Genomic DNA, 18,000 nt, shown 5'->3' with positions numbered 1-18,000 from the left:
CCAATATTCTTCCATAAGACGCCTAGCTATGAATATGTGATCATCAGTAGATCTACTTCTTGTGAATGCAGCTTGATGCAATCCTGGCTCTCCCGCAAATTTATTTAACTGATTTGCTATCCATTTTGCATATATTTTGTACGCTACATTACAAAGGGATATCCTACGAAAGTCATTTGCATCCGAAGCACTTGCTTTTTTAGGAATTGGAATCTACGGTTTTTGCCGTTCAAAGTAGATCAAATGTTTGGGGCTCCGCAGTGCCTCAAACGGGAAGCTCTTGGATTTCTGGCGGGATGGAGTCTCGCAAGACCTGGGGTACCAGAAATCCTCCGTTGATCCGGCTCGAAGGACCAAAATGTTGAGGCGCCGCAGTGCCTCAAGCGGGGAGCTCTAGGATTCCTGGCGGGACGGAGTCTCGCAAGACCTGGGGTACCAGAAATCCTCCGTTGATCCGGTTCGAAGGACCAAATGTTGAGGCGCCGCAGTGCCTCAAGCGGGTAGCGTTGGACTCCTTCGGTATTCCGAGCGGGAAAATGTCTCGCAAGACCTCGGGATGCCACGGAACACAGGAATCCTCCGTTGATCCGGTTCGAAGGACCAAAATGTTTGGGGCTCCGCAGTGCCTCAAACGGGGAATTTCTTTCCGCAGAAAGAAAAACACACGGAAAGTACTTCTACACTAAAGCACTTTATTCCTTCGAACCTTGCGTTGTCGAAGCCACGCAAACGCTTTTACAATTCTACTTCGCGTTGTTGAAGCCACGCGAACGCTTGTACACTTCGATTACACTTCTCACTACTTGACCGTTAGCCGGGTCAAATGATACTATTTTATCGTACGCAGTTGACGCGCTCCTTATATAGCTCCCCAGAAGGCATCCAGAATGTTCCACAATATTCCCGGATAAAACATTCTAGAACCTTCCGTCGATCTGGCTGCACTGCTCGAAGAAGGTCACTCACGGTCACTCACGAGCGGCCTGCACATGTTCGACCAACTGGGTGTCGCCGCGATGACGCGCGCTCGCTCACAGCTGTCATCATCAATCATCATCGTCGGTGGTGAGTGGTCCCGCACTGGGATCGTTGTCGCCGCCGTGTTTACTTTTGTGGGAGCTCGAGTGACGCTGTTCGATCTCGTAGGGGAAAGTGGGGCACATTTTCCACCGGAGCGTCCGATGGGCGCGAACAGTGTCGTCTTTTTCCAATCATTAGGCATAACATTTTCTATATATATTCTCCTCATTATTTCTACTAACTCTACTACACTATCTTCATCTGCATGTTTAAGATACTCTATAAAAATTCTATCCGAACCTGGAGTTTTGCCGTTACATGAAGTATTAATAATAAATTTTATTTCATCCAAGGTTGGAGGATTTGGCAAAGGTATAAAGTCATGCTGATCACAAAACTCTATCGCTGGTCCTTGTCCTTCTTCTAACAATTTATCCCATACTCGTGTACTTATCATTGCCGATTTTTTGTTTTTTTTCCTTCACATATTGCTTCAGATAAGAATATGTTTTCCTGATTCTCATACCTACATCAAAATCATTCAAGTTCCTGAAAAATGACATTATTTCCTTTTCCTTATGATTTTTTATAGCTATGGCTAGTTCTTGTTTTCTTTTTCCTAGCTTATATCTGAAGTTCTGCATATCGGGATGCTTTTTGACAACCTTCATGGCTATTCTTAGTTTATCAAATGCTCTTCGTCTTTTGGGAGTGCTAGGTATTTTTGATACTCTTAATATACTTGACGCTGCCGATTTCAATTTTAAAGCTAGATTGCAATCTTTGATCAATAGATTGTCCCTCATTAATCGGATTTGATTTATTTCTAAGCTTTTCCTGAAATTTTTTCCTTGTCCCTGGATTTTTTAGTAGTTCTACACAAATTTTCGTAGGCTCCTTAACTTTGGCAAATTTTTCATTTCTTTCGCTAAAAATTATACCTATTTGAAGCATCTTATGATCTGTTTTCACTTGAGTCCAAAATCCTTTAATGAACCTAATTTTATAACTATTGAACTGTGGTGCCAAAACATGGTCAATCTGACTTTGTTTGTCTTTACATTTCCAAGTTATCTTAACATTTCTACCTATCTTGGATGACATATTCCTGAGCTTTGATGTATGTAGAAATAATTTCAACATATCTCCGTTTGCATTTGATACATCATGTCCTAACTCTTTTCCTATATATTTTTCATCTTCTTTACTCAAATCTTTCAATCCTAATTGTGCATTAAAATCTCCAAGCACGATCAAATTTTTAAAATATCTCTGATTAGATACTAAACTTTGTAAATTTGAAAGAAACGTATTCTGTTTTACATTAGAAGCATGCACATTAATAAGAATCAATCTATTACCGCGCACTGATAACTTGCACCACATCATGTTGTTTTTAAATATTTTAATTTGCTGGACTTGTATTCCTATACCTTTTCGTATCAATAATGCCAAACCCCTAGTTTTGTTTGTATTGTTGTTTTTAATAATCCAATTGTAATTTGTTGTGCTTGCTTCAACACCCAATGTGTTTACCTCTTGAAGAACAGCTATATCTATATCGTATGCTTCCAGAGTACCATCTATTTCTTTTCTTTTCTCTTCTGTTCTACATCCCCTAACATTCCATGTAACAATTTTAGTCAGTAAGTTCTTTTTTATACTATTCATTGCTGCTTTTTCTGCCATTTCCTTGTTCTCAATTACGTCATTTGTTTCAGTTAAGTCTTTTAGTAAGTCCTGTTGTGATGCTGTTTTTCTTGATGCCATTATGTTATCTGAGTTATTCAATCGTTCGGCGTTGTCTTGTTCTTCTGAAATTATCATTTCTTTATCAATTGACCTATCTTCTATCCTTCTGTTATCATTTGGATTTTTGCCCTTATTTTGTTCACGTGGGTATATCATTTGTTTACTCTTATATGTAACTGGCTCTTTCGTATTTCTACCTTTAGCTTTTATCTGAAATTCATGTTTCTTTACTTCATCTATACTAACATTTGAGCTTTTGTTATTTTTTTCTACTTGTTGTGTACACTGTATTTCTGTAGAAGACAATGAAGCATAGCTTTCTACCATTACGTTGTTACTGACCTTTACTATGCTATCATAATGATTGAGAACACCTTCTGTCTGACCTGTGTAATATATTTCTAATTTTCTGGCCTCATTAACTGAATCTCCGAACTCATATATTCTACCCAATTTATCGACCACTCTTATCTTCACATTAAATATTTCTGCAGTAACTATCATTGCTTCATGCCCTAGCCAATATCCATTTTCATTGAATTTTTTAATTACTTCCTCAAAACTTCCTTCCAACGCAATATAATCAAATAAAAACACTTCAAAACGACTACGATTTATTTTTATGTGGTATCGCAACATGAAGCCAGGACAAGCCCAAAACTATAACAGCAACTAACACTGGAACAACTGTGCAAGTATTACATATAAAATGTTCACTGATTACCCTTAACATCAGACTAAAGGTAAATTACGACAACTTTATAATTATTAACGCATTCTATCCGCAGCTCAATACGTCAAATTAATCTCCCATATTCCCCAATCTCTTAGACCACGCAAAACTTAAAAGCCAATGCCCTTTTTCAAATCACACCGTGTTTTATGGACGAGCATAAATACTTTTGATCTGCACATACATAGTTCTTGAAAATGTGTTACGTTTGTAAATTGTTGTGAACATTTTGTCTGTTTATTTTGTATGTTTTACTAAGGTTTGTACATTTGTCCCTGAAATTTAATGTGCATTTGTAGCGCTCCAAAAATTTCAGGAGCGATCCAGTACAAAACGCACAAGCCGTCCCCTAACACGGACATCAAATTGTAGACGGTCTTGTGTTGTTGCCCGAATCTGGATGCCCCCTTAGGATTAGAAATTCCTAGACCAAAACAAGCTATGAATGCCGCAACAGATGCTGCGAACTTAAAGGCGAACTGCCAGAAAAAATACGATTACAGGATTGACTGATGGACCAAGAACAAAAATGAAACCTCGTCATCCTGGGATTGGACTATGTTATCTATTTAGATAACTGGGCACAATTTATGTTATGTGTTGCATGTTTGTGTTTTGTGCATTTGTAATGTTTCATTTTATTTTGCGTATCTAAGTTCCCAGACGTGGGGCACGATACGGAAAATAAAATATGCATTTGTAAGGTTCCAATGTATTCGTTATATTTTACTTTTCGTATCCCACTAGCTTCAAAATGTGGGGCTCGATGCGAAAAATAAAATGCGCATTTGTAGGGTTCTTTTAGCAGTTGTCTACATTGTGGTACCCATCGGGAGCACAATGCATTTGTAGTGTTTCGCAAAACTTTTTTTCCGTTACATTGGCGCCCAACGTGGGGCCCGAACCCACGACCCTGAGATTAAGAGTCTCATGCTCTACCGACTGAGTTAGCCGGTTACGTTTGTAAATTGTTGTGAACATTTTGTCTGTTTATTTTGTATGTTTTACTAAGGTTTGTACATTTGTCCCTGAAATTTAATGTGCATTTGTAGCGCTCCAAAAATTTCAGGAGCGATCCAGTACAAAACGCACAAGCCGTCCCCTAACACGGACATCAAATTGTAGACGGTCTTGTGTTGTTGCCCGAATCTGGATGCCCCCTTAGGATTAGAAATTCCTAGACCAAAATAAGCTATGTAAGCAAGTAACGCTGCAAACAAAAGGCAATCCGCCAGAAGAAATACGATTACAGGATTGACTGATGGACCAAGAACAAAAATGAAACCTCGTCATCCTGGGTTCGGACTTAGTTATCTATTTGGATAACTGGGCACAATTTATGTTATGTGTTGCATGTTTGTGTTTTGTGCATTTGTAATGTTCCATTTTGTTTTTCGTATCTAAGTTCCCAGACGTGGGGCCTGATACGGAAAATAAAATGTGCATTTATGAGAATCCAATGTACTATTCGTTACATTGGCGCCCAACTAAAAAACCCACGTTCAGGTTATAGTTTAGTATTTCTTTGTTGATCCATCTGGTTTAGGTTAGGTAAACTTAGAGTAGATCAAACATGAGTGTCCGCAACTGTAAAGATAGATAAAGATTAAATGCTTGGTTGATGGCAGTTTTTTGGCTGTTGGTTAATGGTTACTGTTTGAATAATATTTTCACTCTTAACGTTTTCAAATGTGGTCGTTTTGTGACTGAATCCTAATATGTTTTGAATGCCTCTATTGTTACTAAGTAATGCTTTCTTTCATTAAAAATCAAACAAATAACTGATGTTGGAAACGAAAGTCCAGAATTAAACAATATGATAGTTTCAAAGCTAACGTGTGATCAATACATACATAGACGCATTTTTGATACCAATGTAGCTTGACACGACGAAAAATTCTTTGACTTGCTGTATTTTTTGTATGACAAAGTAGACATTTCGACGTTTTTGAATGTTGGTATTACATGAAGAGCGAGAGACTATGATATACTACATTTATAGAAAATAAGGACCAATACTGTACTCTACAGTACAGTATAAAAACGCGTATTTTCGAAAATCTAAATGGCAAACATAACTATCTAACATTCTATTAAGATTTACCCAATAGTACTGAATCACATCATGTATCAAATATCGAACAAAATAAGACAATACAGTATTCCAGAAATTAAAAATCTTGACAAATATACGACAACTGACGACAAAAGAAAAAAATAACGGATCATACCAGAAAAATAAACAAAACAACAAGTGCGAATTGTGTGCCTTGAACAGTGCTGAAAATTTCATTTCGTCATATCTGAATTCAATCACCTACAGCTCATTTTAGAAGCTGAACCTGAGAATATGGTATTTGAAAAACTTGTGCGGCTAGACCAGTTCTGCAAGAAAACCGTTATTTTTCGAATATTTAAGGTAAATGTCACGGACTACCTTTGAAAAATGCCAAAAGAACATTCACCGTGAAAATCATTGGCATTTTTCGAAGGTAGTCCGTGACATTTACCTTAAATATTCGAAAAATAACGTTTTTTTCGTGACTTTCTTGCACAACTGGTCTAGCCGCACAAGTTTTTCAAATACCATATTCTCAGGTTCAGCTTCTAAAATGAGCTGTAGGTGATTGAATTCAGATATGACGAAATGAATTTTTCAGCACTGGTCTTGAACACAACATAGACAAATCCTGATAAATGACTACTTCAAGACTGACTGACCAATTTTGAAAATTTTCCAATCTCCTACCGTAACTTTCTGAGTCAGTTTGCAACAGTGTCTTAATGGATATCATTTTCCGCGTACGGCTGGTAAACTGCTTCTGAAAGATTACGTATTCTGTTCTATCTTCAAGTCTAGTGTAGAGGTTTCGACTCTATTCAGAGTGCAGCTAGAAACCTAGCAAAAAAAAACACACTTTTTTCAGGAATTTCTTCAAAAATCCTGCCATATTTTATCAGAAATTCTTTCAGTGGTCCTCTACAAACTATTACGAGCATTCTATTGTGCATTTCTTCACGAACTGCTCCAGGAATTCCAGCAAGAATTACTCCAAAAACTGCATTTGAAATTCTTGCTTAAATTTCCCCCAGATTTCCATCAGATATTCCTACAGGAATTCTTGCATGATTTCATTCAGCGATTCTAGCAGAAATTTCAACAAAAACTTATATAGATTCCTTCAGGAATTCTAAAGATTACTGATTTTTTTCTTACAGATCTTCTGAGAAATATTTTGATTAAACTTCAGAGGAGACCGTTGGTAAAGTTATTAGAAAATTCTGCTAAAACCTATTGAACCCATCGCCGAAAATTGGTAAAATAAATTGTTTGAGAATTCCTGAAAACCCCTGAAACTCAATGAAGTATTTTTGCAAACCAAATTCAGTTGAACAAAAAATACAAAAAAAAAACAAAAACAATAGTTATTTATGTAGCGAGTTGCAAAAAGTTGTATTTTTCAGCACGAGTCGTACATTTATCCAACGAGGCTTGCCGAGTTGGATAAATACGAAGAGTGCTGAAAAAACGAGTTTTGCAACGAGTTCCATACAAAATTTTATGCAATGACTTTTGTCATAATGCAACTCATTTGAGTTGCATAATGTTCATAATGCAACTCAAATGAGTTGCATTTTGAACATTATACAACTATTTTTCATTATGCAACTCATTTCAGTTGCATAATGGACCAGTTCGGAAATATTGGTCATTATGATACCAAAATGAGTTAGATAAAATATAAATTATGATACTGAATTGCATAAAATTGTGTAAGATTTTCAGAAGAAACGCATAAATTATTTATATTAGGAACTAGCTGCCCCGGCAAACTTTGTCTTGCCAAGCTGTGGTGATTTGACAACTGTTGAGCTCATAACAGCACCGCACTCTAGATTGGTTTCATTTCGATCGTGTTGATTTTCCCAGTTCATTTTCGTAACTTTTTATACATATAAACACAGCCACCATGAATACGAATCCCTGGCCAAGTTCGCAGGGGTTGACGGTATTAAAGTGAAGGAGTTTCATTTTGATTATTGTAATGTAGTGTTCTTTAGTGAAACATATCACCTTTTTAACACTTTAATGCGCCTCCAACGGTTCATCACGAACCGGCTGCTGCAGATGGAGTATGGCTGATCATATGCATCAGACATGCTCGATAAACAGGAGGAACCACCGGGGCTCAGTAGAGTCTATTCCTAAGCAATAGTTCCAAGTCGGTTGGCTTTGAGAAGGTTTTGATGATCGTTACAAATCCTAATAAAAGTATTATAGGATTTGTGACAGGTTTTGGAACCTTTTACAGCCATCTGACTTCAACATGTTGTTTGGGCTCTATTTCCCACGTTTCTCGGTTGATTTTTATTGCATAGTAATTTATTAATGTCATAGTCGCTTTTTCGAATCTTTACAATGTTAGTTGGTCATATTTTCTTTAAATAAAGCAATAAAAATCGACCGAAGAATCAATAGTGGGAAGGAGATTTGCAGCACTTAATTGTGCTGATAGATTCAAAGCTAACGTGCGAACACTTAAACGCATTGTTGACGTCAATGCGTTCGACGTGACATTTTGTACAAAAACTGACTGCTTTATATTAACTGAACAACGTTACTTGTGTATGACTAGGTTGACATTTCTAGGCTACGCTTGAGAAAATGATATGGTTCATCTAGGTAGGACCGATAGGACAATTGAACGAATTTGAATATTTTTAATAGTATTTGTAACGGGATGAAAGTTGACATGAAATCTTTATTATTTTAAAATTTTATTGCAATCAACTGACCAACTTGGCGTATTTTTGATTATCTCTTAGATGTTCAGAAGTTCAGTTACATGTTTCTGTGGATTTTGGACCGATGACAATTTAAGGACACAAGAGATGAACACAAGTAGAAAACGATTAGCGAAATCAACAAAACAATTTGACACAGGATCAACTATATTTTAACATACAGGGTTCGATTGATTCGATAAAAAAAAACAACATACGACAACTGACTTAACAAGGAGAAAAACATATTTAACCATACCACAAAATCAAACAAGGAGACAAACACAAACCGTGTGGCCATAACACTACATAGGCAAATCCTGACTGACTGACCAATTGAAAACTTTCCAATCTTCTACCGTAACTTTCTGAGTCAGTAGGCAACAGTGTCTTAATGGATATCATTTTCCGCGTACGGCTGGCAAACTGCTTCTGAAAGATTACGTACTCTTTTCTATCTTCGGGTCTAGTGTAGAGGTTTCAACTCTATTCAGAGTGCAGCTAGAAACCTAGCAAAAAAAAAAAAAAACACAGCCACCATGAATACGAATCGAAACGTGCAAGGGTCATGCTGATCGGTTCGGCCATTCGTGAGTTTTGTTGCCTCAAAGGGGCTGCAAACTCATTATATATATATATATATATATATATATATATATATATATATATATATATATATATATATATATATATATATATATATATATATATAGATAGATAGATCTGTAATGTCATTTATAATTATTGTGCTGGACTAAGTGTGATTCTTGAAATGCAAAATGTATTCGTACTTATACGCGTGTAAGGGAAATAAATTGTGAATAATCTTATAAACGACTCCCATTAAAATTTGTAAGGAAATACACGAATGAATAACACTATAAGGAAATAAAAAATCGAGGGATTCGATTATTTGAAACGCCAAAATACAACTTTCTTCAACCCTCCTAAGATGTTCGTTTTTTTACACAACGATGGTGTAGTGCACGTTCAGCGTGCCTGTCTGGGTCATATTGACCCCAACATCCTACTAGGGTTAAAGAAACTTTGAAAAATAAAATGAATAGCTACAAGCTCTAGCGCATAATCATTTCTGGCGTTCAATTTGAATAGGTCGAATCTACATAGGAATCAGCAAACTTAGGACCTATTCAAATCGAATGCCTGATTTATTCCTAGGCACGATGAGCAATTTAGAAAGCACTCAGTCAAAAACTGTGAAAGTGATCATAGAACGATGGCTAAGCTATGAAACTAGCTTTATCTCATTGGACATTTGTTCTCTTGCTTTGCTATTCAGGGTAGATTCTAAAAAATAGTTGTTAGCTAATAGCTTACCCATCTTATGAGCTAGTTCGAAAAATGAAACACCGCTTCTTACACGATGATTACGCACGGAATGATTTTATTGTTCTAACAGATGTTTCACTTTAACCGAAAAAATAAGCAACAAACAATGAACAGCTCTCATAATAGCAAGATATACGGAAGATGGAACTAACCACGGTTGGCAACCATATCGTCCGGGTTGAACATGCCCTGCAAAGAAGATAGAGCAACAGTTGAGCGTCATGGACCCATGTTTATGACAGCAGACGATCACCCCCTACCTTAGCACGTCGCAGGATCGAATCCTTGCTCGCGTCGTACGGGTGGTCCTTGGAGGGGATCTCCAGCACGGCCGGCGTCGGCGAAGTGTGCGAATCGATCACGTGACGGATCATTTCCGCGTAGTTCTGGTTGATCAGGATGATGTCGATGTCGTCGCGCTTGATGAAACGCTTGAAGCAATCCTCGATCTCGCTGACGGCGGTGTCTATAAAAGTTGGAGGGGGTGAGGGTACAGTTAGTGTCCGTAGCTAGGTTCCTATCCAATTCTAATGATCAAACGGAAGATGCGTTCTAGCTAGGGCGATCAACTTACTCTTATCGACAACCATGAAGTTGGGGTGACGGTTCTTGTTGATCTCACCGATGCCTCCCAGCAGAAAACCTACGCAGGTGTCCTAAAATGGAAGATTTCATGTCAGAATCCAATAAATTAGAATTTAAGAGCTACTTTAGTATAATTTATAGAAATGAAAATGCGCAAGTCAACAGAACCAAAAACAATCCAGTCATTTCCAGCTTACCTCATCGCCAATCACGGAAATCAGCTTTCCCTTTACAGCGGACAGAAGAGCCATCGTGAATGTTCGGTTTCCTGAAATTTAGGACCACAAAATGTAAGTTTTTCTTCAATTTTAGTTAAAAATTCGTCACCAACTTGCCAGCACAGTGATTGCTTGGAACAAGGAAAATATGTCACCTGATCAAAAATTGATCATCTGGGAGCTGTCAAATGCTTCCAAAACACTGCTGTTGGCGTTACCGTTGTTAGCTGATTTTGACGTTTTCTACGTAACGTCTCTGGGACAGATTGATTCTTTTGGCAACCACTCGAGCTGTTTAGTAAACAAACAGCGAGGAGGCACTTCGCGTTTCAGCGAATGAATTAAATATTAAAATACGCCTTCCAAGGATTTTATACTTAGTTTATACTTGTTTAATTAGTAGTGAATAGTGTCTATATCTTTTTGATAGTTTGGTGTAAAAATGAATCCGTTAACGTAAGTGAAAATAACTAAATATTTCCCTACATAATTTGGCTTGTATTATGCCTGAACACCTGTATGTAAACATTATAGGGGAAGAAGGGGTCGTCACAGTTATGGGCTCATTTGTAATGCATTAAAAAATCGTATTTAACGTGACTGATCAAATTTTGTTTTCATTTAATCCAACCCAACCAGCAATATGAAAAACGTGCTCAAACTGAGCGAGCAGGACCTCAAGTTCGGTGGCAAAGACTCCTGGCACGACCAGTACAAGGACAGCGCGTGGATATTCGTCGGCGGTCTACCGTCCGATCTGACCGAGGGCGACCTGCTGGCGGTCTTCTCGCAGTACGGTGAAATCGTCAACATCAATCTGGTACGCGATCGGAAAACCGGCAAATCCAAGGGATTCTGTTTCATCTGCTTCGAAGACCAACGGTCCACGGTCCTAACGGTGGACAACATGAATGGCATCAAACTGCTCGGCAGGACACTGCGGGTGGACCACGTGTCTGACTACAAACCACCGAAGGATGACAAGGCGGACGAGGAAACGAAACGGCTTTATATGGAGGGGTGTGCGCCCAAGTACAGCTAGGATGAATAATAGATTGGTAAGGTAATTTGAACACGGTCTTGTTTGCCGTAAATGTATCACAGGCCTGTGCGGAGATTTGCACTGGAATGTTTGATTTTCTCACGCAATAATAACGCCAAATTGGACAATTGAGCGCGAATTAAGTTCAATAAAATCTACCTACTAGTTTGCGTAGGTGTTTTATGTCTTTTTTGTTCCTGTTTAATGAAAGGAAATATTATCACTCTGAAAATGAATGTGTGAGTTTATTTTTTTCGTCGTGAAGGTCGGGTATCCAAAAATTGGAGAATCTGATCAAATCTTACTCTTCATGTCGTAAGGTTGCTTCACAGCCTAGTGTAGCACTCTTATCAAATTTGTACCTACTAGCTTTTCTAAATATACGCAATACGATGAAATTGAACTTAATAACATTATAATCTAAAAGCATCAATTAACCCTTCAGCAGTCACGCTGTTGTATTTCGTACAATATGTTAAAAAACCTTATCTACATAAATTAACATGGTGCTGGTAGCAAGTTCTCAAGAAATTTTTGAAATAATAACAAAAAGGTATTCCTGGAGAAGTTCTTGGGTTTCCTGAAAAGTTGATTGAAATTTCCGAAGGATCTCCTGAATGAGTTTCTGAACAGAACCTGAGATGAATTTCTGAAGAAATCATATGAGAAATTCCTGGAGCAATCCCTGGAAAACTTCCTGGATAAATCTTTGAAGAAACAGCTGGATGAATCCCTGGAGTAATTGCTACAGGAATGCCTGTAGGAATCCCTGGGGGAATTCCCGGGGTAATCCTTGGAAGAATTTCTGACAGTATACCTGGAGGAATTTCTGTATTTCTGTATAAGTTATGGGAGGATAACCTAGAGAAATATCTGAAGAGATCTTATAAGGAAATACCTACTAGAAGAAATCCGAGATGAATTTCTGGAGGATTTCTTGGAGGAAATTCCCAGAGGAATTCTGGGAGGAATGCCTAGAATAATTTCAGAAAAAATCTCTTGGGGAATTCCTAGAGAAAATCTCAGAGAAATTCCAGAAGGCATCCTTAGAGGAATTCTTGGAGAAATTCCCGATGAAATTCCTGTAGGAATCCCTGACGCAAGTCCTGGAAAAATCTCTAGAAAGAAACCTGGAGGGATGCCTGGAGAAACTTCTGGAAAAATGCTGGCGTTATTCTTGGATGAATTCTTAGAGCAATCCCTGGAGAAAATCGTGGAGGTATTCCTTGAGAATTTTTTTCAGAGAAATTCTGGGAGTAATTAGGCTGATACAAATAATATTTTGACTTTTTGTCTCCCCCCCCCCCCTTCAAAAAATTTTAGCTGGATTTTGCATTTTGAGGGGGCAGATGAAAAATATTTATCAATATTTCGGGGTTTGGTGAAAATTCTTTAACAAATCTGATGAGTTTTAAAAATTTTTCAGATTAAATGCTTTATTATTTTTATCTCCCCCCTCGACTAGCCAAAGAGTGGTGGGACAAAAAGTGAAATAAATATTTGTATCGGCCTTACTGGAGAAATTTCTGAAAAAAAAAATCCTTGAGAAATTCCAGGAGAAATTCCTGGAGGAACCCCTGAACAGGGATGGGAACACTCACTTGGAAAGAGTTACATTCACTTGGTATTTTCTCAGTTCAGAAGCATGCTATCAAAAAACAGTGTATGGAGCACTTTTACCTTGTGGTTTTATCTAAAACTTTGCCGAACACATCAAGGGTCGTACACGCATACCAAAATCGTGAGAGGGCTATGAAGACGAGTCTCCACGAGGTGAATGCAACTTACACTCACCTCGTGGAGAGTTGCCTTCAACGCTCTGTCACGACTTTGGTATGCGTGTGCGACCCTTATTTTATTCGAGAAAGTTTGAGATAAAACCACGAGGTGAAAGTGCTCCATACACTGTTTTTTGATAGCATGCTTCTGAGATGAGAAAATAGCAAGTGAGTGTAACTCTTTCCAAGTGAGTGCTCCCATCCCTGCCCCTGAAGCAATTCCTGGAGGAATCCCTGAAAAATCCCTGGAGAATCTCCTGGAAAGATCTCTGAAGAAATCCCTAGAGGATTTCCTGAAGAAATCCCTAGAGGATTTCCTGAAGAAATTCCTGGAGGAATTGCTGACGGTAATTTCTGAGAGATGTCCTGGACAAATTCCTTGGGTAAATCCATTGAGAAATTCCTGGAGGATTTTTTTGCGGAATTTCTGGAGGAATTCCTGGAGAAATCCTCGAAGGAATTCCTGAAGAAAACCCCGAGGGAATCCTTGAAGGAATTTGTGGAGAAATCCTTGGAGGAATTCCTGGAGGAATACCTGGGGGAATCCCGGAAAATTACTGAAGGTATTCCTAGAGAACTTCCTGGAAGAATTTCTTAAAAAAAACCCCAGAGGATTTCCTGGAAGTATCCTTGGTGGAACTTCTGAAGGATTTCCTGGAGGAAACATCGAAGGATTTCCTGGAGGAAACATCGAAGGATTTCCTGGAGGAATCCATGGGAAAATCCCTGAAGAAATTCGTGGAGAAATCTCTGGAGAAATTCTCCTGATAGAATCTCAGGAGAAATTTATGGAGAAAGGCCTGGAGGAATTGTTTATAATTTCTGGAGGATGTCCAGGAGCAATTCCTGAAGAAATTCCTGAAGTAATACCTGAAGGAATTCCAGGAAGAGTTCCTGGAGAAATTCCTCGATAAAATCCTAGAGGAATTCCTAGAGGGATTACTGTAGGATTGTTGGAGGAATCAATGAGGAAATTCCAGGAGTAATCTCTACATGAATATATGAAGAATTACTGGATATGTCTCTAGAGGAATCTCCAGAGGAATTCTATTATTTTTCTATTTCTGAAAAAAAACTTTAGATAAAATCCTGGAGGAATTTCTAGCGGAATTTCTGGAAGCATTACTGGAGAAATCCTCGAATGAATTCCTTGAAGAAATTTATGAAGAAATTCCTGGAGGAATCTCTAGAGGAATTCCTGGAGGAATCCTGGAGAATTTCCTGGAAGGATCTCTGAAGAAATCCCTAGAAGATTTCCTGAAGAGATTCCTGGAGGAATTGCTGACGTAATTTCTGAGATATGTCCTGGAGAAATTCCTGGAGGAATTTCTTGCGGAATATCTCGAGAAATTCTCGAAGGAATTCCTGAAGAAAACCTCAAGGGAATTCTTGAAGAAATTTTTGGAGAAATCCTTGGAGGAAATGCTGGAGGAATACCTGGGGGAATCCCTTAAAAATTACTGAAGATATTCCTGGATAACTTCCTGGAAGAATTTCTTAAGAAATCGCTAGAGGATTTTCTGGAAGTATCCTTGGTGGAACTTCTGAAGGATTTCCTGGAGAAATCCCTGGAGAAATCTCTGGAGAAATTCCTGAAGCAATTCCCAAAAAATTCATGAAGAAAGGCCTGGAGGACTCCCTAGAGGAATTGTTTTTAATTTCTGAAGGATGTCCAGGTGCAATTCCTGAAGAAATTCCTGGAGGAATTCCTGGAAGAGTTTCTGGAGAAATTCCTGGATACTGGTACTGTGGGATTGTTGGAGGAGGAATCAATGATGAAATTCCTGGAGAAATCTCCAGGCGAATTTATGAAAGAATTACTGGATAAGTTTCTAGAGGAATCTCCAGAGGAATTCTATTATTTTTCTATTTCTGAAAAAAAAAATCTCTTGATAAAATCCTGGAGAAATTTCTAGCGGAATTTCTGGAAGCAATCCTGAAGAAATCCTCTAGGGAATTCCTTGAAGAATTTTGTAAGAAATCCCTGGAGGAATCTCTAGAGGAATTCGTGGAGGAATCCCTGAAAAAAATCCTGAAGGTATTCCTGGAAGAGTTTTTGAAGAAATCCCTAGAAGATTTGCTGGAACAATCATTAGAGAAACTTCTGGAGGATTTCCTAGAGGAATCTTCGAAGAATCTCCTGGGAAAATCCATGGAGAAATTCGTGGAAAATTTCCTGGAATAATTTCTGAAAAAAAAAATCCTCAGAAGATTTTCTGGAAAAAATCCTGGTGAAATGCTGACATAAGCTCTGAAGGATTTCCAGAAGCGATTCCTGGATCAATTCCTAGAGAAATTGCTGGAAGAATTCCTGCAGAAATTCTTGGGGTATTTCCTAGAGAATTCCTGGAATTCCTGGATAAAATCCTAGAGGAATGCCTGGCAGAATTCTTGGAGGGTTTCCTTTGGCAATTGCTGGAGGAATCTTTGGAATTGTTGCAACAGTTGCTGAATGAATTTCTGGGGGAATCTCTAGAGATTTTTTTTTTATCTGTATTAACGAGATTTTTAGCCCTAGGCTAGTTCATCTCGGGACCCACGCTTTACTTCCCTTCCGAAGGAAGAACTCACATTTTGCGAGTTTGTCGGGAGTGTGATTCGATCCCAGGTCCTCGGCGTGATAGTCAAGTGTTCTAACCATCACACCAGGTCCGCTCCACGAATCTCTAGAGATATTCTGGGTGAAATTTCTTAAAAAATCTCCTGAGAAAGCCGCCTTTACTGATCTCCTGAGAAATTCCTGGAGGAATTTCTAGAAAAAAACCTGGAGAAATCCTCGAAGGAATTTCTGAAGGAATCCTTGGAGAAATTCGTGGAGAAATCCTAGGGAAAATCCCCGAAGAAGTTCCTGCAGGAATTTTAAGCGAAATTTCTGGAGGAAAACCTAGAAGAATTATTGGAGGAATTCCTGAAAAAAATTCTAGAAGGTAATCCTAGAGAAAATCCTGTAGGAATTTCTGAAGAAATCCCTGAAAGATTTTCTAGAGCAATTACTGGATGATTTGCTGACATAATTTATGATGGAATTCCTTGATTAATTCCTGGTGAAATTCCTGAAGTAATTCCTCGAAGCGACGCTGGATAAATTCCTGGATGAAATCCTGGAGGAATGCCTGCATGGATTTCTGAAGCAATCCCAGGAGAAACTCCTGGATTCCCTGAAGTAATTCCTGGAGAAATCTTTGGATGAATTTCTATAGGAGTCTCTGGAAAAAATCCTTGAAGATTTCCTGGAAAAAATTCTGTAGAAATTCCTGATGGAATTCTTGGAAGAATCCCGGAAGCAATTACAGGAGGAATCTCTGGAGGAAGTCCCGAATGAATGCATTGAGGAAACCCTGGAGGGTTTTTTGGAGGAATCTCTGGAAAAAAATCTTGTTAGAAGTCTTGGAGGGATCCTTGGAGGCAGTGTTGGTAAAAACTCAAATGCACAAATCTCATGGTTGAGTGGTTTCACGCGCGATTCTTGACTCGCCAAATTCACCGCCGAAAAAATCATGCATGAATTGACTCGCGATTTAACTCATTGCCTTATTTCTTGGTATTCTTATTATTTACATTTACATCGAAGTTTTTTGAATGGTATGATAGAACAACAGCAAATTTAGCGTACAGCAACATTGAATGCCGTTCAAATTTATTTGGATTAATTTTAAAATTAAATGAGATTTCGGCGCTTGACTCGTGAGAACGAGATTTTGCGTGAAAATCTCGCGCGTGAGAAAATTATGCAGAATCGCGCACGAGTTTGCTCACGCAGGAGTGACTCATGAGTGCGCTTTGAGTGTGAGTTTTCCAACACTGCTTGGAGGATATCCTAGAGGAATGCCTGAAGGAATTCCTAAAGGAATCTACAGAATAACTTCTGGAGAAATCTCTAGAGGAATTCCTGGCGACATTTCTGGAGGAATCTCTAGATGAATTCCTGGAGGATTTTTTAGAGAAATTCCTGCAGGAACTCCCAGAGGAATCCCTGAAGAAATTCCTATAGGAATTCCTGAAGAAATTGAATCTCTTAAGAAATTCGTAGAGGAATAATTCCTGCAGAAATCGCAGATGGAATTTTTGGAGAAATTCTGGAGGAAATCTTAGAAGAGTCCCTGAAGAAATTCCAAAAGGAATCACGGAAGCCAATTCAAGAGGAATTCCTACTTCTTCTTCTTCTTCTTTATGGCTCTACGTCCACACTGGAACTTGACCTGCCTCGCTTCAACTTAGTGTTCTTTGAGCACTTCCACAGTAATTAATTGAAGGTCATTCATTGCCTGCCATTGCATGATATGTATCTTGTGAGGCAAGTACAATGATACTCTATGCCCAGGGAGTCGAGAAAAGTTTCCCGACCGGAACGGGAATCGAACCCGCCGTCTCCGGATTGGCGATCCTTAGCCTTAACCACTAGGCAAACTGGAGAGGAATTCCTAAGGGAATCCCTAAACAGTTCCTGCAGGAAGTACTGAATTAATTCCTAGAGGAGTGTCTTTATGAATACAAGGATTATGTTTTGCAGGAATCCTAAGAAGAGTTCATTGGAGAATCTCTGGAGGAATTTTTAAAATAAGTTGTTGCAGAAAGAATCACTTAAGGAATTTCCGAGTTATGCCCTACAGAAATACTTGGAGGAATTCATGTAGGCATCCCTGAAGGATATCCTACTCCTGAAGGAATCTTTAGAAGAATTTCTGGAGGAAACTCTAGAGGCAGTTCTTAAGGAATCCCTGCGTAAATTTTTAGGAG

General features: G+C 38.5%; 2 protein-coding genes across 5 annotated transcripts in view; one reads left to right on the top strand and one right to left on the bottom strand.

Moving 5' to 3' along the window:
• Window positions 1-9,664: 9,664 nt before the first annotated feature.
• The window catches only part of LOC109409852 (V-type proton ATPase subunit F), a 421,144-nt gene continuing 412,808 nt past the window's right edge, over window positions 9,665-18,000 (bottom strand). For 2 of the 4 annotated variants that reach the window (XM_062855660.1, XM_062855661.1), the window contains exons 2-5: window positions 10,423-10,496; window positions 10,215-10,296; window positions 9,901-10,106; window positions 9,665-9,829 (exon numbers count right to left, since the gene is read on the bottom strand). In XM_062855660.1, coding sequence (XP_062711644.1) covers window positions 9,788-9,829; window positions 9,901-10,106; window positions 10,215-10,296; window positions 10,423-10,476 — 384 coding nt within the window. In that variant the 5' untranslated portion in view covers window positions 10,477-10,496 and the 3' untranslated portion in view covers window positions 9,665-9,787. Of the gene's footprint in view, window positions 9,830-9,900; window positions 10,107-10,214; window positions 10,297-10,422; window positions 10,497-10,556; window positions 10,616-18,000 lie in introns of those variants that run through there. The other 2 variants (XM_019683343.3, XM_019683342.3) reach the window with 2 other exon arrangements.
• On the top strand, window positions 10,745-11,516 carry LOC109409851 (RNA-binding motif protein, X-linked 2). Its single transcript, XM_019683341.3, has 2 exons — window positions 10,745-10,899; window positions 11,083-11,516. Exons 1-2 carry the CDS (start codon window positions 10,886-10,888, stop codon window positions 11,483-11,485), a joined length of 417 nt encoding a protein of 138 aa, XP_019538886.1. The 5' UTR covers window positions 10,745-10,885; the 3' UTR covers window positions 11,486-11,516.

The sequence above is a fragment of the Aedes albopictus genome, chromosome 3 (assembly GCF_035046485.1).
Source record: "Aedes albopictus strain Foshan chromosome 3, AalbF5, whole genome shotgun sequence".
NCBI classification, from domain to species: domain Eukaryota; kingdom Metazoa; phylum Arthropoda; class Insecta; order Diptera; family Culicidae; genus Aedes; species Aedes albopictus.
The sequence above is the reverse complement of the archived record's forward strand: the minus strand, read 5'-3'. Positions and strand labels throughout refer to the sequence as shown.